Source organism: Balaenoptera borealis (assembly GCF_965194805.1).
Source record: "Balaenoptera borealis genome assembly, chromosome: 10".
Classification (NCBI taxonomy): Eukaryota; Metazoa; Chordata; class Mammalia; order Artiodactyla; family Balaenopteridae; genus Balaenoptera; species Balaenoptera borealis.
The window spans coordinates 53,917,945-53,941,131 of NC_138874.1; the positions used below are offsets into that span (position 1 = coordinate 53,917,945).

Consider the following 23,187-nt stretch of genomic DNA (forward strand, 5'->3'; position numbering starts at 1 on the left):
TGAGACATATCAAAAAGCAAATAAGTAAATAAAACAAAGACCACAAAAAAAAGTCTAGAGACAAAGTAATCAACAGAGCCAGACTCAGAGATGACTTAATGAAAATAAAAACACAACACATCAAAATTTGTGGAATTCTGGTAAAGCAGAGCATAGAAGGAAATTTATAGCATTAAATGATGCTAGAATAAATGGTCTAAAATCAATGATCTAATAAGCCTCGGCTCAGGAATTCCCTGGTGGTCTAGTGGTTAGGACTCAGCACTTTCACTGCCATGGCCTGGGGTTCAATCCCGCACGCTGCATGGCACAGCACCCCCCACCCCCGAAAAAAGCCTCAGCTTTAAGAACCTGGAAAATGATGATCAAATTAAGGACAAATCAAGTAGAGTAAAGGAAAGATATGAAACAGAAAACATAAATTACACTCTATTTTTTAAATTTAATATTAAATTTTTAAATTTCCCAAAAGAAAACTCCAGGCCAAGATAGCTTCACTGGTGAATTCTATCAAACATTTAAGGAAGAAATAATACCAATCTTTTTTTTTTTTCCCCAAGAGGTGACATATCTAAGTGGTTTTGTTTGTTTGTTTGTTTGAAATTATATATTTATTTATTTATTTATTTTTGGCTGCGTTGGGTCTTCGTTGCTGTGCGCAGGCTTTTCTCTATTTGCGGCGAGTGGGGGCTACTCTTCGTTGCAGTGCACGGGCTTCTCATTGCAGTGGCTTCTCCCGCTGCAGAGCACGGGCTCTAGGCGCACGGGCTTCAGTTAGTTGTGGCACATAGGCTCAGTAGTTGTGGCTCGCAGGCTCTAGAGCACAGGCTCAGTAGTTGTGGCTCGCAGGCTCTAGAGCGCAGGCTCAGTAGTTGTGGTGCATGGGCCCAGCTGCTCTGCAGGCATGTGGGATCTTCCCAGACCAGGGCTTGAACCCGTGTCGCCTACACTGGCAGGAGTATTCTTAACCACTGTGCCACCAAGGAAGTCCCAATAATACAAATCTTAAACTCAGAAAACAGAGAAAGATAGATCATTTCTTAACTCACTTTATGAATTAGGATAACCCTGATACTAAAAAGCTGTTGAGAAACAAAAGTGACCAGATCAACATCCCTCATGAACACAGACATAAAACCCTTAACAAAATATGAGCAAATTAAATCCAACAATATATAGAAAATAATATAAAATGTCCAAGTGGAGTTTATCCCAGGAATGCAAGACTGGTTTAACATTCAAATATAAATGAATTTCACTAAATTTCAGAAAAAAAGCAAAATAAATAAATAAAATTGTTCATCTCAATAGATGCAGAAAAAAGTATCTAACAAAATTCAACATCCCTTCATAATAAACACACTCAGCAAACCTGGAATAGAAGGGAACTTCTTCAACAGATAAAGCCCACCTTAAAACAAAACAAAACAAAAACACAACTCTACAGCTAACATCATACTTATGGGTAAAATATTAAATGCAAACAGATAAACAGATAAAGCCCACCTTAAAACAAAACAAAACAAAAACACAACTCTACAGCTAACATCATACTTATGGGTAAAATATTAAATGCTTTCTTTCTAAGATGAAGAATTAGGCAAGAATGTCCACTGTAACCATTTATATTCAACACTGTACTGGGAAGTCTTAGCCAATAAAATAAGGCAAGAAAACAACATGACTGTGTACATAAAAAATCCAAATGAATCTATAAGAGAAATATTAAATTAATTTATCAAGGTCATAGAGTACAAGGTGAAAACTCAACTAAATTCCACCACACTAACAATAAAAACTCAACTAAATTTCTCCATACTAGCAACAATCAGAAAATAAAAAATTTTAATTATCATTTACAATAGCATCAAAAACATAAGAGTTGAGCAGCTGTAACAGAAACCATGCAGCTCACAAAGTATAAAATATTACTATCTAGCCCTTTACAGAAAAAGTCTTCAGATCCTTGCCCTACAGCCAAACTCTTTCTACCAAAAAAGAAAACATACCCAATAATTACACACAAAAACTCATTGGCTTTTCCCTCTCCAATATTTATGTTTATAAATATATACATTAACTTTTATACTACATTGGACACTTAAAAAATTTAGTGACTCTTGGGACTTCCCTGGTGGCGCAGTGGTTAAGAATATGCCTGCCAATGCAGGGGACACAGGTTCAAGCCCTGGTCGGGAAAGATCCCACATGCCGCGGAGCAACTAAGCCCGTGAGCCACAACTACTGAGATTGAGCGTCACAACTACTGAGCCCACATGACACAACTACTGAAGCCCATGTGCCTAGAGCCCATGCTCCCAACGAGAAGCCACTGCAATGAGAAGCCCACACACCACAATGAATAGTAGCCCCCACTCGCTACAACTAGAGAAAGTCTGCATGCAGCAACAAAGACCCAATGCAGCCATAAACAAACAAACAAACAAATAAATACATTTATTTAAAAAAATTTTAGTGACTCTTGTTGAAAATGATTCATGTGCCACTGACCTCTGATATATACTTTTCTTTATCTGGAATATTTTTTATTTTTAAAGGTAAATTTTCTTTCACCAATAGCAACCAGTGTTGCAGTTTTTACATCCTGCAGATATGACATATGTTTTTGAAAAGAAATGCTATGTTAGAATAAAAACTAACAATTTAGAAATCAGGTTTGGTTCAGGAACAAACATATTTCAGTCAAGCTTAAGACTTGGTGGGAAATGATGGCTGATAGTTAATTCAGACACAGTGATTTAATAACTAAAGATAAAATCAGTTAATACTGCTTTAAAAATAGGGAAATTAGGCACTGAACAGAAGACTGATCCAAAAGACGTGGATATAGATTTACATATAAAATCAACAGTTTTAAAAAAATATATAAAAATACATTTGTATGGTAGGTAAGATTGACAAGACATTATTTTCTTCAGGAAGTCTTCTTTAATTCTTCCGAGTTATGTGCCCTCCTATGTGTTTTCATAGCACCCTTCATTTTCCTTAATCTAGCAGTTACCATGCTGTATCATAAATGCTTACTTACTTGTATTAGACAACTGTTCTACATTTATAATCTTTTTTTTTTAAAGCATTTTTATAAACATTTATTTATTTGGCTGCACCAGGTCTTAGTTGCGGCACTCAGGATCTTCGTTGCGGCATATGGGATCTTTTTTTTTTTTTTTTTCAAAGAGAAAGTCTTTTTTTTTTTTTTTTAAATATTTATTTATTTATTTATGGCTGTGGTGGGTCTTCGTTTCTGTGCGAGGGTTTTCTCTAGTTGTGGCAAGTGGGGGCCACTCTTCATCACGGTGCGCGGGCCTCTCATTATCGCGGCCTCCCTTGTTGCGGAGCACAGGCTCCAGACGCGCAGGCTCAGTAATTGTGGCTCACGGGCCTAGTTGCTCCGCGGCATGTGGGATCTTCCCAGACCAGGGCTCAAACCCATGTCCCCTGCATTGGCAGGCAGATTCTCAACCACTGCGCCACCAGGGAAGCCCACACGGGATCTTTAGTTGCAGCATGTGGGATCTAGTTCCCTGACCAGGGATCGAATTCAGGCCCCTGCACTGGGAGCGTGTAGTCTTAGCCACTGGACCACCAGGGAAGTCCCTACATTTATAATCTTAACAAGGGCAGAAATCACATCTTTTCCTTGTCACTGCATCACTACTGTTTAGTACCATGGTAAGCACATAATAGGCACTCAGTAAATATTTGTAAAATCAATAAAAAAGAAATCACATGGTAGAAGTTCAAAACAACCTATACAATCAGTGTTACTGCCCAAAATGTACAAAATAAAATCTATGTACGTTTGATCATAACATTTCGCATTTTAATTACAGTTTAGTATTCTGATTTATAAACGTGAGTTCAGAGGTGGTATATGGTAAGTATACATATGTCTTATTTGTTTGGGTTTATTTAAGGGTTCCTTGCAAAAAAAAAAGGGGAGGTTGAAAATCACTGACTTAGAAGATTAGCATGATATGTAGCACTTAGGCTAGTCAGACAAAGTAAGTCTTTTCTTTTGTCATATTAGTATCTCTATAATGTACTGTGTGAAAACTCAGAAACTACTAAATAACACAATTACTTGCCAGCAAAACTCATTTGCGTGGTAATACATCCCTTCCTGACAGCAGGTACCAAAATTATCTTTCTTGTGATGCCATTTGGAGCACTGGGAATAATTTCTAACTCAAAGCTTTCCAAAGGACATGACATAAGGGAGAAACAAGTCATTCATATATCCTGAAATGATCAGGAAATAGAGAGTCCAGTCCAGTTCTACAGTTCCTAATCCTGCTCCAGGATTAGGTCAAGAAGGAAATTGTGTGAGAAACTTTTCCTAATTCTTAACCATGGAGCAGAGAGAAGAAATATATACAGTTGTCAGACACAAGGTGTCTTCAAAAACACAAATCTCTGATTAGCAATTTAGGTTCCACTAAAGATGAAAATGAATCATCTCTGATAGTGAATAACAACAGTTATCTATGACAGATTAGGATCAAGTAAAGTTTTCTCCAATGTAAGAGGTAAAAGAAAGATAAATGATTGTCCTAAGGACTCCCAGTAAGAGATGCTTATGAAACTGATACGATTATTACCCTGCTTTTGAGTATTTAACAACTTCAAACAGGAACATTATTACCCTGCTTTTGAGTATGTAACAACTTCAAACAGGAACTCAGTTTCCTCAGGACCAAATGAATCAAGATAAAAGTAGCAATTTCCCATCCAAATGGTGGTGGTGATAACAAAATCTCTGAATGTATAATAATTATATATATTATGTAATCTAAACAATACATCAATCCTGGGAAACCATCAGGCCGTTATTTCAATCCTTATTTTATAGATGATTCTCCATTTGCATATGTGATAAAAAGAAAGATTTGTTCAAAATCACACTGATAAGAAGCAGCACAGATGGAGTTAGAATCATGGTCTTTTTTAACAATACAATGCTATCTGTAATCTGGAAGTATAAGCCTCTAGATCTAGGGGCATAAGATAAAAGCAAAGAACCATTCAAACATATTATATTACTATATCTGCTGATACAGAAGTACATTAGAAACAGCAGGGACTTTGGAAGTCGATTTGGATTTGTATTTCAACCCTGCTGCTTACTGGTTTATGACCTTTGATACTCAGATTAAGGGTCAAAATATAACTGTAAAGAGTTTAAAAAGTTAAATGAGGGATATACGTAAAGTGCTCACATGAATTAGTGTACAATGGAGGTTTCTAATCTTGGCCACTGTTACATTATTTTCCTTTCCCTTTCAGCTAGCAATAATTTAGGATCCTAGTTCTAGCATGGCTCCATCAAAAAGGTCTCTGGAGATGGAACCCCATAGGGTTCTCCTCAACAGAGACTGAGGCTTCTGAGCCAGGCACATAAATTACTTGCTCAAGTTCTGTCTGTAATTATGAAAGACAAAAGGTTCAATTTTCTCCTCCGCTTCTCCTTCCCTCACTTTCATTTGTGGAAAAAGACACAGCTAAGGGAAAAAAGAATTTTTTTAAGAAGTAATGCAGATAAGAAAGGGGGGGGAGATGAATAATTATTTGGGAAGAGGGTCCTGTTGACAAAGGATGGTTCACTGAAGTAGTAGGAAAAGAGAGTCCAGAGGAAAGAAAGAATCTAATCAACCTCTTCAATCCTAGACAAAAGGCATAAAGAGAAGTAGAGACCCATTCCATGACAACAGAAGATCTTAATAGCAGTTTACTGCAGAATCCAGTTAACCTTAAAGTGCTTCAAGAAAGCCTTTGACTGGGAAATGCAAACATAAGAATGACTTATTTCCCCTTACGAAAAAAATGGCTATCATATCTTCAGTTATAATAAGAGAAATGACTTGTTTTTCTAGAGAGCTTAGACATACTAAATACAAAAGAAAAAAGTTCAAGAAGTAGTTGAGAAAGTACCCAGGAACTTCATTAAAAGAATAAAAAGGGAAAAATCAATGGTACATAAGGGCTCTTTCTTACAGAGAACAGAAGGACTTATCTCCTTTACCCTTTATCATTTACCTTAGTACCAGGCAAGAAGGGTGTGAAAACACTAAAGAAGCTGTTAAGGGGAGGAAACTAAAGATTTAAAGGTTCATATGGGTTTTTCAGTCATTCTAGAGGCTAGAAACATATCCTTCTCCCTTAGGTCATGTCTCCCAAAATAGCATCTTAAAAATACCAAATGGCACAACAGAGATATACCTACCAGCTGTCAGGGATGTCTCAAATCCATCTTTAGTTAAACAGCTGACACTCTACTTCTTCATATAACTTTGACCTGCTACAAGTGTAAAGGGGACTATTTCTTCCACTGGGAAGAAGGGCAGGAAAGAACAATAGGCAAATTAATGAATTATATATGGTTCCAATTTCAAGTTAGTCATCTGTTTCAAAGGTTGTACTTTGATTGAAGCTATTAGTACCCAACAGCAAAAGGAACATGAGTTTAGATGTTCAAAATCACAACTAGGATGAAATCTCGTTCATATTATAACCATCAATAAATAACAAAAAGCGTATTATTTAAACTAACAAATCATGTTCTTCAAAAAAAACATAAGGAGAATCTAATTCATTAGTATGCTATTGTTCTGCCCAACTACAGACAAGTTATCCATAAATGCCTAACAAAGTCAAATAAGACCAAAGCTCTAAAGTATAGATACAGTCTTTCTTTTAAAGGAAAATTTAGATAACTTCTCCAAATTCCTATAATATCTTTTATGTCAATCTAATTCTGTAATATATTCATGTTAAAATAAACATCATCAGTCTGTTAGTGGCAATGGGGAGAGAGGAAAATAAACGGACTATTGGACATACCCTATGTAATATTTCTAAAACCTTTAATGCGGTATGAAGAAAACTGTTGAAAATTCTTCTTTCAGAAGGGGGAATGCCGATCTTGTAGAGTTTCAAAAGATGTACCACAACCTCCTTAAAAAGTTCTACAATCTTGAGGAATAGTGGAGGTTCAAGTACTGACCACCAGTTTTCTGTTATTAAAGGGTGAACACACAAAATAAAATTTAAAAAGTCACAATTTTCAAAATCATACTGACTTTTTTTCGAAAGCAGTGGCTCTTAACCCTTTGAAAACCTCAGGAAGATACACATAATATGGTATTTTACATAACATTTCTAGGGTTTATAGATACCACCCCACCCTCAAGTTAAAGAATACGGTTCTAAAAGCTCTCAAAAGCAAAAATAAAGAAAGGTCTATTGAATTTACATTCTTGGTTTCCTAAGCTACATTAAAAACTTAATACCTAGTATTAAGACCACTTGTTAAAAAGTGCTTTGGAAATTAGGATTTTAATTTTTAAACAAAACACTTTTAAAACTGTATTGCTCCAATATTTAAAGATCTCTCCAACTTTTATCTTTCAACTTACATAACATAAAGTTGAAATATTGTGAAGCACCATCCTAAAAATGCAAGGTACTCCTGAAAATCAAATACAGAAACTGAACAATGTAAAGTATACCATGTCTGTCCTTCCCCACGTTCACTATTTGTAGTTATTAACTACAAATATGACAATCTTATGCAGCAGACAGAAAGGAATACAAAAACTTCTGACAACATGGAAGCAATATGCTTGTGAGTCCCTGCTTCATTCTTCTAACCACTGGCTAATTCCCGCAGATTCCAGGATTCTACCCCTTGCTTGTTGCTTCCTCTGCTCACCCTCAGCCTAAAACTTCTTGTACTGATTTTATTACTCTTATGTATCTCAGATTCACATACCTAACAAATACTATTAAGAAGGAAAGCACTGCTACTAAATGTAGCAGGCAAACTAATGGCCAGCAGATAAAGATGAAATGTATACAATTAGAAAAATTAAAGTGAGGAAAGTTTAGGCCAAAAACCCAGAGGAATAAGATCAAATAAACAGTGGAATCTCACCTACACGCAGAGACATCAGAAAATTAGCAAATGAGGGAAATACAAGGCAAAGGGTTAATAAAGTTCAAGGAGGATTTAATACCCATGTTTGTTCAGTTTTAATTGTTCCTCCTCCTTTACTTCTTTAACAGTAAGATCACTCTGGAGGGGATGAGGAAGGCAAATACGAAAAACAGTTTTTATCTTTCCTGATACTGTCTCTGCTGTTGTGCTCGATTAAAATTTTAATATTTAACATGCTTTGCCTCCAACTCTAACAACTAGCATCAGATGACTAGCAAAAAGCAACAAACTGAAAAACAGGTTTATCTCACCTTAAGACAATGTCAAAATAAACAGGGTAGCAAAATTTCAAACAGCAAAGAAGAAGTTATGAGCATTTTCATTTAAAGAGAAAAGGTTGTAAAAAAAAAAGTATTAAAATTCTTACCAAGTACTTTCAGTGGTGCCTTTTCTAGGTTCACAAGAGCTGTACCAAAGGGAATTGCTATTGTGGTGAAATTGTTGGAATCACTCATCAGGGGGCATTCTGGTAGAGTAAGATAAAATCTCAATGCTTCAACATCAGGTAAGGAGCTAGTCAGTTTAGGAATAAGATTCTTTTCCAAGCTAGCTGCCACCTATATTTTGACAAAAAGTAAAACCTACTTCATTTAAAATGAATGCATATTCCAAAAAAAGAAAGAAAAAGAAAACCTTATACTACAGCAAACGTGAAAAGGTGAAGGGAAAAAAAAAAAAAAAAGAAAAAGAAACCATCTTACAATGAATCAATGAATGTACTTTGGAGCACAATGAAAATTAATGCCTAAGCAGTGCTAAGAGAATTTTAAATATCTTGCATACAAGATATTTATATCTCAATTTAAACTCTCTACATCTATAGTTACACAGACTTAACCAACATGGTAATATTAAGTAATTAAGAGTCTGCTCTGAACATCTGGAAAGATTTTCAGATATTTGACAGCTAAATTACAGTTTAAAATAATACCCTATTTTAATTCTTATATTAATATATTAAATAAAATTATACAGACATCTTAATAAAGTGTATGAAACTATAAAGTTAATTAGGCCACAAACATATAAAAAAACATGGAATAAAAAACTCAACAGGCTACATAATACAAATATAAAATACTTTAAAAACAAACCTGCTGAGATATCTGAGGATGATCAGGTTGTATAAGTTTGTGGAATAAAAGCCTAGCAGCATTCATATCAACCCCTGAAAATCTGATGCCTGTTCTATAGTGATCATCATTGCTATTTAAAAAAGAGAGAGAGAGAGAGAGAGAAAATAATAAAATGCAACTTCAAAATTTTTTCACTTCTTTTTAATATGACATTATTTAATATAATAAATTTGAAAAATTCAGTATACCAAAGAATTGTCACTCACCTAACAGCTAAAAAACTTCCATTTAGACAACCAGACGAAGAAAACGTTCCATCTATTTCACTAAAAAGAAATTTAAAAATCACAAAATCACAAAATGAGAAATCTAATTGCTTATCTTTGGTGTTTTTTTTTTTTTAATAGATCTTTATTGGAGTATAATTGCTTCACAATACTGTGTTAGTTTCTGTTGCAAAACAAAGCGAATCAGCCATATGCATACATATGTCCCCATATCCCCTCCCTCTTAAGCCTCCCTTCCCTCCTCCCTATCCCACCCCTCTAGGTCATCACAAAGCACCGAGCCGATCTCCCTGTGCTATGCTGCTGCTTCCCACCAGCCAACTATTTTACATTCGGTAGTGTATGTATGTCGATGCTACTCTCACTTCGCCCCAGCTTCCCCCTCCCACCCCATGTCCTCAAGTCCATTCTGTATGTCTACCTCTTTATTCCTGCCCTGCAACTAGGTTCATCCGTACCCTTTTTTTTTTTTTTTTAAGATTCCGTATATATACATTAGCATACGGTATTTGTTTTTCTCTTTCTGACTTACTTCACTCTGTATGACAGACTCTAGGTCCATCCACCTCACTACAAATAACTCAATTTTGTTCCTTTTTATGGCTGAGTAATATTCCATTGTATATATGTGCCACATCTTTATCCATTCATCATCTTTATTTTTTAATAAAAAATAAAATCACCTTTTATTTATTTATTTATTATTTATGTGGATAAGATCCACATCACCTTTATTATTTAATAAAAAATAAAATGTAGTATTTAATGCTACAGAGCATTCCTCCAACCAACATTCAAAATAAATCAGAATTCTTGGGCTTCCCTGGTGGCGCAGTGGTTGAGAATCTGCCTGCCAATGCAGGGGACACGGGTTCGAGCCCTGGTCTGGGAAGATCCCACATGCTGCGGAGCAACTGGGCCCGTGAGCCACAACTACTGAGCCTGCGCTCCACAACAAGAGAGGCCGTGACAGTGAGAGGCCCACGCACCACGATGAGGAGTGGCCCCCGCTTACCGCAACTAGAGAAAGCCCTCGCACAGAAACAAAGACCCAACACAGCCAAAAATAAATAAATAAATAAACTCCAATCTCTTTAAAAAGTAAATCAATCAATCAATCAGAATTCTATAAATTACTAAAGATTAAGTAAATCTTGATAAAGGTATTACTGTTTATCTCTTTATTACTCTCTCAAACATTACTACCGTCCTCTGATTCATAAAATAAATCTGATGTTCCTAAAAAAATTTTTATATAAACATGCACATTTAACTTTCTTAATTCCACATGGTGGTAAATCTAATCTGGAATGTTATTTTTCTGAAGACTACTCTTCAGGCTTTTAAGAAAAATTTTAGTTTGGGAAAATAATTTAGAATTAAAAAACAGCTGATCAGCTATAGCCCCTCCTCCCAAATACCTACACCACCTTCAACAACAACAACAAAAACTTTAAGTACTAAACAAGTCCATCTTCAAGAAAAATATTCAAGAAAGAAGAAATACTCAACTCTTCCATGGAATATAGAAGTTAAAAGACAGTGACCACTATGAAGCTAGAAGGAACATTTTTGCAAACCCAATCCTAAAGTGGCTATATTTAATATTTTAAGTTATCATTTAATATATCATTATGTATATGAAAGAACTGTAACTTATAAACATCTAAATGAGATCTCCTAAAATATCCACTATTACAGAAATTCTAGACAATTAAACTTTTTTATATAAACCATTCAGTAAATGATATTTAATGAAATATTTATTTAAATAAAAACTCCTAAGTACAGGTTCCTCTACCATGGAGTTAAGAGACTTTGTGTAGATAAAATATTTTTCTTACTTGGCTATCTCTACAGGAAATCTTCCAGAGGGGTAGCTCAGCCATTTTTGAATTAGAGCTTCATTCACAGTCCAGATCTGCTTCGAAGGATCAGGATATCTAAAGTCATCTGGTGGCCCACAGTTCTAAATTTTAAAATAAATAGATGAGTCAGAGGCAAGAGATATTATATATAAACCAAGACATGCCTCCACGTGTATTTGGAAGTTAATCTCTACTAAACACCTGGAACAAAAACTTATCAAACGGGTACTTCCCTGGTGGCGTAGTGGTTAGGAATCCGCCTGCCAATGCAGGGGACACAGGCTCGAGCCCTGGTCCGGGAAGATCCCACATGCTGCGGAGCAACTAAGCCCGTGTGCCACAACTACTGAGAGTGCGCTCTAGAGCCCGCGAGCCACAACTATTGAAGTCCGCGCACCTAGAGCCCATGCTCTGCAACAAAGAGAAGCCACCGCAATGAGAAGCCTGTGCACCACAATGAAGAGTAGCCCCGCTCACTGCAACTAGAGAAAGCCCACGTGCAGCAACAAAGACCCAAAGCAGCCAAAAATAAATAAAGAAAAAAAAAAAAAAACTTATCAAGTGGATCTGAAAAATTCTATAGACCCGAGGAAAAAAAAAATTAAGGCAATTACTTTGTAACATATAAAGAACATTAATATGGGTTTAAAAACAACTTCTAAATTATCTGAGCTTAGTAATTATTTATATGATTACTATTACCTGGGGATTAGAGTAATGTGAAAAGCTTTGATCTCCACCTGAGAAAATTCTTTTTACACAGAAATATTCTTCAGAATCTGTAATAAAAATAAAATATAAAACATTCAAGATTTATATGCATTTTTCAGAGCATCAAATATGCTACTGGATTTTCTCTTAATCATCTAACTTAATGAGACCTCCCGATCATGGGCTCAATGATACAAAATGACTGAGAATGTTCTGACTGCTGTGGAGATGGTACTGACCAAGTGACAAATGTTAATGATCCCACAAGCACAACAAGCATTTGATAAGTTTAACAAGTCTTTCTTTTGACCTGCTCACCAAAAAATGGCATTTTCTAGTCTAGATCTTTATTATCTCAATATATTTTAAACTGAAGATGGTGTAAAAATTGAATGAAAGGTATAGAAGATAGCTCAGAAGAAAATAAAAAATAAGAATATTCATTTTGGGGAATTCCCTGGTGGTCCAGTGGTTAGGACTTGGCGTTTTCACTGCTCGTGGCCTGGGTTCAATCCCTGGTCGGGCAACTAAGATCCCATAAGCCTCGCAGGGTACGGCCAAAAAAAAAGGGAATATTTACTTTTAAAAAGAATGACAACAAACAAGTATATGTTAAATCTTCTTGAGTAATGCAAAATTCATAATGTAAAATTATTTTCTCTTTCAATATAGCTGTACAAAAGTAAGATGACACACATAGCTCTTTGTTAACAACTATTTATCAATAACACCCAAATCAGGTCCAAAAACATAAAAGTTAATATGCAAATTTAGTAGAAGTAAAGAAGGAACAATAAAGTACCTTTTTTTTCAAGTTTTGTGTTTTATTGTGGTGTTTATTTTTCTTTAAAAGTTTGGTTTTTTTTTAACATCTTTATTGGAGTATAATTGCTTTACAATGTTGTTAGTTTCTGCTGTATAACAAAGTGAATCAGCTATATGTATACATATATCCCCATATCCTCTCCCTCTTGCATCTCCCTCCCACCCTTCCCTATACCACCCCTCTAGGTGGTCACAAAGCACCCAGCTGATCTCCCCGTGATGCAGCTGCTTCCCACTAGGTATCTATTTTACATTTGGTAGTGTATATATGTCAATGCTACTCTCTCACTTCGTCCCAGCTTACCCTTCCCCCTCCCTGTGTCCTCAAGTCCATTCTCTACGTCTGCGACTTTATTCCTGTCCTGCCCCTAGGTTCATCAGAACTTTTTTTTTTTTTTTTTAGATTCCATACATATGTGTTAGCATACGGTATTTGTTTTTCTCTTTCTGACTTACTTCACTCTGTATGACAGACTCTAGGTCCATCCACCTCACTACAAATAACTCAATTTCGTTTCAATAATGTGCCTTTATAAAAAGACATTCAAAGCCTCTTCCTTTTTCTCCTCTCCTGTACCTCAAAATAGAAAGAGTATCTATTATCAAAAATACCGCTAGCCTAGTATTTAGAAGTATCACATACCAAAACACCATAGCTCCACAATGTAATTTAAGGCTAGTTATTTCCAAATATAATCCATTGCTGTGTTCCTACTGCTGACCCCCCACTCTTTAGTTGACTAATTCTTCACCTTGTATTATTTGTGACCACCACTGCTACAGAATTATAAATTCTTAAGGAAGGGAGCACATCTTAATTTTCTTGATCATTCCCTACTACCAAGCACAATATTTTATTTGTAAAAGAACTCAGTAAATATTTAATATGAATATATAATATAAAAAATTATCTAGCTTAGAAAATACTAATAATAAGAGCTTCAGAGATCAGAACATTAATATGACCAAATTTTCCACAACAAGACTGCTCTAAGGCCAAAAATTTTTAAGAACAGATTAAAAGGGTAAATCTAAAATATTAAATAAACCAATCATTCAACTTAAAATCTTTTCTCTACATCATCCTCACAAGTCTACAAGAAGTCATGCACTTCCTCAAAAAATTTAGCAGGATGTTATTCGTTTGTTCCTAAAAGGTGATTCTGCCTTCTTTAAATAATCATCAAGTAAACGGATGACTAATCTATAGTACATGAATGGGTTTCTGGGGGCTGTGAGTAGGGCACCAAAAATTATTTTCCTTAATTTCCTTTTAATTACTACTGTAAAAAAGTCTGTGAAACCTAGTCATTTGTCCTACACAGCTTCCTGCAGATTGGATTTTGCTGATTATATCCTCAAGGATTCTCCTAACATTTCTCTCAGTCTTCTGTATTTCCTATAAATTGGTAGTTGGATCTAGAGAGGATTTAATTAGATTAATAAGTCAATTATTTTGACAAAACTATTACATGGTGGTGGAAGGGGCTGTTCTTCCATCAGTAAGCACATAATGTGTAGTTGGGTTCCTTTTTGTGATGTTAGTAACCATTGATGCCCAATGCTTAGACCATTAATTCACTGTGGGTTGAAAAATGATACACTAATATTACTTCCTCATCTTGTGGTTGGACCATTAGCTTCTCCCTATCTACCACATAGTTCATTAATCTGTAATAGGAAAGACTAATGCTGTTCTTTTCCATTTATTTACTATCGTCTGGCTTTTTGAATTTGTATTTATTTGATTATAATTTTTACATGTTTCTTAGTAACATGGATTTCCTCAATGGGAATTTCCGTTAACTTCCTTTACCTATTACATGTCTAAATGTTTGTCTTATTCATTTATTAGGTGTCTTACTGTTTTTCACACCAATATGTATGAGCACTTTGGATATTCAGGCTACTAACCTCAGGTTATATTCGTTACAAACGTTTTTTCTAAATAATTATTTAATTTTGACTCACAAGTTTCTTTTTCCATTAAATCAAATGTATTTATCTCATTCTTTTATTTTTTTTTAAAGAGGAAGTGGGTTTCTTTTTAAAAATATTTATTTATTTATTTATTTGGCTGCATTGGGTCTTAGTTGCGGCACGTGGGATCTTCACTGCAGCATGTGGGATCTAGTTCCCTGACAAGGGATCGAACCCGGGTCCCCTGCGTTGGGAGCGCGGAGTCTTAGCCACTGGACCACCAGGGAAGTTGCTCTCTTTCTTAATGGTGACTTTCACTGCCATAATGGTAAGAAAGGTTTTTCCCATCCTCAAATTATAGAATTATTTTCTTAAGAACTCTTTTACATTTAACTTTAATCCATCTATAATTTATTTTAGTGTATACTGTTAGGTTAGGATCTAAACTGACATTTTCCTCCCAATTTTCATGTTTTGAGTAATTCTTTCCCCTTCTCCACATATTAGTGATGCCCTGTTTTAAAGTTATGAAGAGACACTACACCTCTTCTACCTATAACATACAACACTAAACAACTTTGGCACTCTCCTCCATCCCGAAAGTGTTCTCAAAGTCCTTCTCATAACTTCCACTTCATATAGTCCTTCCTATAACTCCAAGAGCCACTGCCAATCAACTGGAGTTTGAACAAAACCTATATATTGGGTTGGCCAAAAAGTTCCTTCGGTTTCTAAGTAAAAATAAAAGACATTTTTCATTTTCACCAAGAACTTTATTTAACAACATAGTCACCGTTTTGTTCCACTACCTTCTGCCATTTTTCAGGCAACTTCATAATTCCATCTTCCCAAAACCTTTTATCTTTTTGATCAAAGAACTGTTCCAGGTGCCATTTACAGTCTTCCAGGGAATTGAAATATTTTCCATTAAAAGAATTTTGTAAAGACCGAAATAAATGGAAATCCGAAGGTGCAATGTCTGGTGAATATGGCGGATGAATCAGAACTTCCCAGCCAAGCTGTAACAGTTTTTGCCTGGTCATCAAAGACACATGTGCATTATCCTGCATTATCCTGAAGGAAGATTATGCGTTTTCTGTTGACTAATTCCAGACACTTTCCGTCAAGTGCTGCTTTCAGTTGGTCTAATTGGGAGCAGTACTTGCTGGAATTAATCGTTTGGTTTTCCAGAAGGAGCTCATAATAGAGGACTCCCTTCCAATCCCACCATATACACAACATCCCTTCTTTGACGACCAGCCTTTGGTGTGGTTGGTGGTGGTTCATTTCGCTTGCCCCATGATCTCTTCTGTTCCACATTATTGTACAGTGTCCATTTTTCATCACCCATCACAATTTGTTTTAAAAATGGAATGTTTTCATCACGCTTAAGGAGAGAATTGCATGCAGAAATACGGTCAAGAAGGTTTTTTTTCACTTAACTTATGTGGAATCCAAACACCAAAGCGATTAACATAACCAAGCTGGTGCAAATGATTTTTGATGCTTGATTTGGATATTTTGAGTATGTTGGCTATCTCCTGCATGGTATAACGTTGATTGTTCTCAATTAATGTCTCAATTTGACCGCTATCAACTTCAACTGGTCTACCGGACCGTGGAGCATCGTCCAGAAAGAAATCTCCAGCACAAAACTTCACAAACCACTTTTGACACGTTCTATCAGTCCCAGCACCTTCTCCATACACTGCACAAATCTTTTCTTTGCGTTTCAGTTGCATTTTTACCCTTCTTGAAATAATAAAGCATAGTATGCCAAAAAAGTTACTTTTTTTTCCCATCTTCAATATTAAAATGGCTACACAAAAATTCACCAATTTTGATGTCTTTTTTTAATGCACACTGATATGACACAGCTGTCATAATACAATCTAACAAAATTGTTTCAAATGAAGTAAAAGACAACTAAGCGCTACTAGAGCCAGCTTACAGGAAACCAAACGAACTTTTTGGCCAACCCAACAATAATGGCAATACATGGATTCCCCTCCCACCACCGGATTTCCACTAAGCTATAATAATCTAAATGTCTAGGGACTTCCCTGGTGGTGCAGGGGTCAAGAGTCCTCCTGCCAATGCAGGGGACACGGGTTCCTGGTCCGGGAAGATCCCACATGCCACAGAGCAACTAAGCCCGTGCGCCACAACTACTGAGCTTGCGCTCTACAGTCCGCGAGCCACAACTACTGAGTCCACATGCCACAACTACTGAAGCCCGCGCACCTAGAGCCCGCGCTCCGCAACAAGAGAAGCCACCGCAACGAGAAGCCCGCGCACCGCAACAAAGAGTAGCCCCCACTCACTGCAACTAGAGAAAGCCTGCGGGCAGTAATGAAGACCCAACGCAGCCAAAAAATAAATTAAAAAACACACAAAAAAGTCTATATGTATACCAATAATCTGATTTAACTGTTACAGTTTTATAGTATATGTTGTCATATCTAGGAGGGCTAGTTCACCTCCTTATTCTCTACAAAATACACTGTCAGGAAAAACAGAAAATTTTGAAATAGGCTCCCCTGCCCACGCACCCTCCCCCACTCCCACCCCCCATTTACTGAGTCTTGATTAGGGCACTCTTCAGAAACTTATCTACCTAAATGATGTGTTTGAGCTATTTACAATTCTGTAAAGTGTACTTCTATTTAGGAGCAATACTGACAGAGATAAAACTATGTATGTGCCTTTGACTTACAAGGAAAAGAAGTAGTTTTTTGATGATCTCTGAATCCCTTTACACTCTTAGGACTTATTCAGGACCCCAAAGGGCTTAAAAGCACTAATACATACCACATCAGAATTGAAAATTAAGAAATTTTAAAAATACTCATAGACTTATCTGAAAATGAACAAGAACAAAGGCACTGCATGTTAACACAGATAACAGTACTAACATGAAAGTCATTTTGACCTCATGAACCCTCTGAGACAATACCACTGTCCTTGAGCAACTATCAGCTTGTTCCACAATACAGAAGAACATAACTGAAGACACAACATGGTAAGTGAATTTTATTTTCCTTGGTTTATACTTGATTCTGAAAGAAGCTATACAATATGTTAAAATCTTAGCAAAGTTCACTCAATTTTGAAGGGTATGCTCCCATGCCTTCACCTATGTTATTTTTTTACTTTTGTGTAATCTGTCAAAGAGCAAAAATTCTGTGTCTTACTAGAATAATTTTCTATACTTGATGTTGATTTTGTTTTTCATTATTTAAGTGGGAAAAAAAAGAACAAAGACTCCTCACTTATGAATAAGCTAAAGTTCTTTTCAATCATATTACCATTTACATTTATTTTGAAATGTTTTACTGTCACTTCAGTAAAATAGGTAACCAAGTATTATTTCTCAAGCATCAAAGGTTACATCTTTTAATAAAGTGTTCCAATCTTCTCTTACAACTTTTTTGATTTTTGTCTTCCTGTTATGGGCTGAATTGTGTCCACCCCCGCCCCCAAATTCATATGTTGAAGCTGTAAGCCTCAGTACCTCGGAATATGACTGTATTTGGAGATAGGACCTTTAGAGAGGTGATTAAGGTAAAATGAGGCTGTTAGGGTGGGGCCCTAATCCAATATGCCTGCTGTCCTTATAAGAACAGGAAGAGACACCAGCAACGCACACAAACAGAGAAAAGGTCACATGAGGACACAGCAAGAAGGTAGCCATTTGCAAGCCAAGGCTTCAGAAGAAACCAAACCTGCTGACAGAATGATCTTAGACTTGTAGCTTCTGGAACTGTGAGAAAATAAATTTCTGCTGTTTAAGCCACCCAGTCTGTGGTATTTTGTTATGGCAGCCCTAGCAAACTAACACACTTCCCCGAATCAGATCCTAAACTTCGAAAAATAAAACTTCCAAGATACCTTCTATGTGTTAGTGAAAATATCTTTGAGATTTCCCAGAGAGGCTATGGAGAATCACAATGATTTGTTCTTTCAACATATAAGTAGAGATGCTAGAAATAATTAAGTTTATTTGATGTGTTACTATTATAAGAGTTGCATGGGAAGAGTTGTCAAATCAGAAGACACTTAACCTTCCCTAGGTTAAATTTATATGGTAAAAGTAATTAATATAAATATTTCACCTCTCTAAATTAATAAAGATATTTCAAAAATGTAATTACTATAAAAATTTCTAATTTACATGGTAAATATAATTAATATAAAAATTTCAAAAATTAATATATTTCAAAAAGTGTTTTATGAGAAATCCATGGAGATTCATCAATGTCCTTGCTTTCCATATGTTTAAATATGAAGGGAAACATTATTCAAAACTCTTATGAAATAGTTCTATCAAGTTTTCCTGTATTTATAAAAGTTCTGGCGGTATAGTGCTGTCTGTCCTAATTTCAGTTTTTTTTCCCCCAATTTCAGTTATTATTGAACCTTTATTTTATTCACATCTATCATCTTCTAGGCCAGTGATTTTCAAATGGCGTTTTATAAAAATATACATGTCTAAACTTGATCCCTGACTTACTGAATCTCTTTGATATTCTTGGTGTTATTCCTGGTACATTAGGTCTCAGGATTATCATATTATATCTCAAGATTTTTTTCAACTGTAAAAAGTTATACTCATTCATATTCATAAATCAGATGTAAGGAATCACTGACTTCTTTGAGACTAGGCTTAATCATCATCTTTAGAAACATTGTTTAAAAACCTTTTTGGAATACAGGCATAACTCGCTTTATTGTGCTTCATAGATATTGTGGTTTTTACAAATTGCTGATTTGTGGCAATTGATGATTTGTGTTGTCAGATGATTGTTAGCATTTTTTAGTAATAAAGTATTTTTAATTAAGATATAATATGTACATTTTTAAAAGAAAGAATGCTACTGCACACTTAATAGACTACAGAATAGTGTAAACATAACTTTTACATGCACCAAGAAACCAAACATTTTATCTGACTCACTTTATTGTGGTATTCTGGAACCAAACCACAGTATCTCCAAAACATGCCTCTAATGTGTTCTCCATGTCACAGAAACAACCAAATTTCCTTGTCAACTGTATTTATTCTTATTATGAACCCTTGTCATATCTTTCCCCTTGACAATTATCAATAATAAATAAGCCATAGTCATTTTAAGCCTCTGTCATCTATTGACTAGTTTTTGTTTTATTCTGATGCTTGTCTGAAGGCCTTCCTATAAGCTACAGGCCAGAGTTTGTACTTTCAACAAAGAAGGATAGTCTCAGAGCCCTGTGAAAAGGACTGTACCTGGTATTTGAAACCACTTATACGTCAAAGAATAGACACTTGGGTACAGGCTTCTGAGGAGACGTGGCTTAGAGAACTTTCAAAAGAAACCAGTGGACTACATTAGGATTTCTCATACATTTTTTTAAGTTGATAAGCAGTTTTATGAAACTGACAATCCAAGATCCATAATGTTTAACTTTGCTTTAATTTTCTGTTTTCTGGATCTCCCTTATAGGGAGTCATTTCTCCTTCTTCTAAAGTAATCTAATTCACATCAATTTTGTAAACTCTGCTTTGGTACGCTGAAATGAAATGTTAAAAAAACATTTCTCGGAGTACTGGCTGAGAGCCTTCGGAGTTCTTTGAGACTAGAGGAATCCTGAAACCATGGATCACCTATATATGCTTTGAGACATGCTTTAGATGTTTTTTCTGGAAGCCCTGCAACTGCCTAAAAATTGAATGTATCATTGAAAAGACCTATGGCCAATGGTGGCAGAGTCTACATAGAACTATGCTTCGTGGTGTTCTGGGAAAAACCTTTCGGCTTATTGGCTATACTATTCAGTATGGCTGTATAGCTCATTGTGCTTTTGAATACGTTGGTGGTATTGTCATGACTTGCTGGCTACTCTGTAGAGTTGAACTTATCTTGGAACTTCCAACTTATTATGAATCATCCACCAAGCTTGAAGAACATTTGCTTGATTTTCTTTCTTTTAAGCCTGCTCAGATGATTTATATTTTAAAAGGTTTTCAACTTAAATTTAAAAATTGCCTCTCTTTCAGTGTTCTGGACCATCAATGGAGCCTACAATTCAAAATTCAGATATTGTTTTTGCAGAAAATCTTAGTCGACATTTTTATGGTATCCAAAGGTAAATTTCTGCCACAGATATATTAAATTGATGGTGAAAACACACACACACACACAAAAAAAAAAACAACATTTCTCTTCTCCCTTCAGCTTGCCAGTATCTCCTGGAAAGGAGCTTATATCCTCTTCTGAGGCCCTGATTTTTGCAGCTGCCATTCAGGGCACACCTCTAGATCACCTGAGTCTGGGGGCCAGCAGGGGATTATGCTCAAGGGTCCCACAGGACTAAAACCAATGGACAAAGAGTTCTTAACTGACTACCACCCCAGGGCACAGCAAGAGGCAACAGACTGAGGTGCCCAATCTTTCTGTAGAAGAGGCTTATTAGTTTATCTAATACAGCTTTGGCCTAAGAGGCAGGCTTCTAATTAAACCCACATCAAAGGGCCTGTTGTAATCCTCTCAGAGATCTCAGAAGGAGGGCCCTATCTTTGCACCATCCCTCTGCTGCACTCCAGAACATCCGTTTCTTCCATAGGGGAGCTCGTATTCCCATCTGGTGCCCCCATTTTTGTGGTTGCCACCTAACTGATGCCCCTTGATTGCCTGGTTCTGGTGGACAGCTGGGCTTGTATCCTGGGTCCCATGGGACTGTAACAACTGGAGAGACAGTTTTGGGTTGGCTACCATCCCCAGTGCACAGCACAAACAACAAACAGAAACATGCCCCAGTTTTCTGTGAAAAAGGCCTATCTGCTTGTCCTGGAGCTTTGGCCCAAGGCTTCTACACCTCTAGCAACCTACTGAGGTGATCTTTGGGGACGAAAGCTGGTGGATGCCATCTTTGCGCTCTCCCTCTACCTTGCTTTAACTTGCCAATATCTCCTGGAAAGGAGCTTGTACCCTTAGCTGGTGCCTTGATTTTCACAGCTGCCACCCAAGGGACACCTCTAGGTTGCCTAGTTCTGGCAGCAGTGTGACTTTCCCTTGCAGTCCCACAGGACGATATACATTTGCATACTTAAAAGCCACTGCCTGAGGGTCTGGCATCAATCAGCCTGAATCTAGGTATTGCTGAAATTCTCCCCTTTGGGATACTGACAGGTCTTGGCACATTCTCAACTAACTGAGAGCCACTAAAAATAATATAGATTGTTTGGACATTAACAAAGATTTGAGAGACAACCAAGAGTGAGGGCAGAGTTGAACTATATTACAACACTACAGTAATCAAAACAGTATGGTATCAGCATTAAAAACAGACATAGATCAATGGGACAGAATAGAGAGCCCAGAAATAAACCAATGCATATATGATCAATTTATTTAGGACAAAGGAACTAAGAATACACAGTGGGAAAAGGACAGTCTTTTCAATGAATAGTGCTGGGAAAACTGGACAGCCACATGCAAAAGAATGAAACTGGACCACTATCTTACACCATACACAAAAACTAACTCAAGGGCTTCCCTGGTAGTACAGTGGTTAAGAATCCGCCTGCCAATGCAGGGGACACAGGTTCAAGCCCTGGTCCAGGAAGATCCCACATGCCACGGAGCAACTAAGCCCGTGCGCCACAACTACTGAGCCTGCACTCTAGAGCCTGCAAGCCACAACTACTGAAGCCCGTGCACCTAGAGCCCGTGCTCCTCAACAAGAGAAGCCACTGCAATGAGAAGCCCGTGCACCACAACGAAGAGTAGCCCCGCTTGCCACAACTAGAGAAAGCCCGCACGCAGCAACAAAGACCTGACGCAGCCAAAAATGATAAATAAATTTATAAAAAAAAAAAAACTAACTCAAAATGGACTAAAGACTTGAATATATGACCTAAATCATAAAACTCCTAGAAGAAAACATAGGCAGTAAGCTCCCTGACATCAGTCTTGAGGATGATTTTTTGGATTTAGCACCAAAAGTATCAAAAGCAAAAATAAACAAGTAGGACTACATCACACTAAAAAGCTTCTGCACAGCAAAGGAAACCATCAACATGGATTAAAGACCAAAATGTAAGACCGGAAACCATAAAACTCCTAGAAGAAAACAGGCAGATCACTCTTTGACATAAATCGTAGCAATATTTTTTTGGATCTGTCTCCTAAGGCAAAGGAAACAAAAGCAAAAATAAACAAATGGGACCTAATTGGACTTAAAAGCTTTTGCACAGCAAAGGAAATCACTGACAAAACAAAAAGACAACCTACTGATTGGCAGAAAATATTTGCAAATGATATGACCGATAAGGGGTTAATATCCAAAATATATAAACAGCTCATGTAACTCAACATCAAAAAACAAACAGCCTGGTTTAAAAAAATAGACAGAAGAGCTGAATAGACATTTTTCCAAAGAAGACATACAGATGGCCTACAGGTACATGAAAAGATGCTCAACATCATTAATCATCAGGGAAA

At 36.4% G+C, this 23,187-nt stretch overlaps 1 protein-coding gene across 9 annotated transcripts in view; it reads right to left on the reverse strand.

The window, feature by feature from the left end:
* The window catches only part of HERC4 (HECT and RLD domain containing E3 ubiquitin protein ligase 4), a 130,454-nt gene that overhangs the window by 41,341 nt on the left and 65,926 nt on the right, over positions 1-23,187 (reverse strand). For all 9 annotated transcript variants that reach the window (XM_082408608.1, XM_082408604.1, XM_082408602.1 and 6 more), the window contains 6 exons: positions 11,951-12,027; positions 11,225-11,349; positions 9,360-9,419; positions 9,112-9,223; positions 8,385-8,574; positions 6,862-7,034 (listed from right to left, as the gene is read on the reverse strand). In XM_082408608.1, coding sequence (XP_082264734.1) covers positions 6,862-7,034; positions 8,385-8,574; positions 9,112-9,223; positions 9,360-9,419; positions 11,225-11,349; positions 11,951-12,027 — 737 coding nt within the window. The remainder of the gene's footprint in view (positions 1-6,861; positions 7,035-8,384; positions 8,575-9,111; positions 9,224-9,359; positions 9,420-11,224; positions 11,350-11,950; positions 12,028-23,187) is intronic.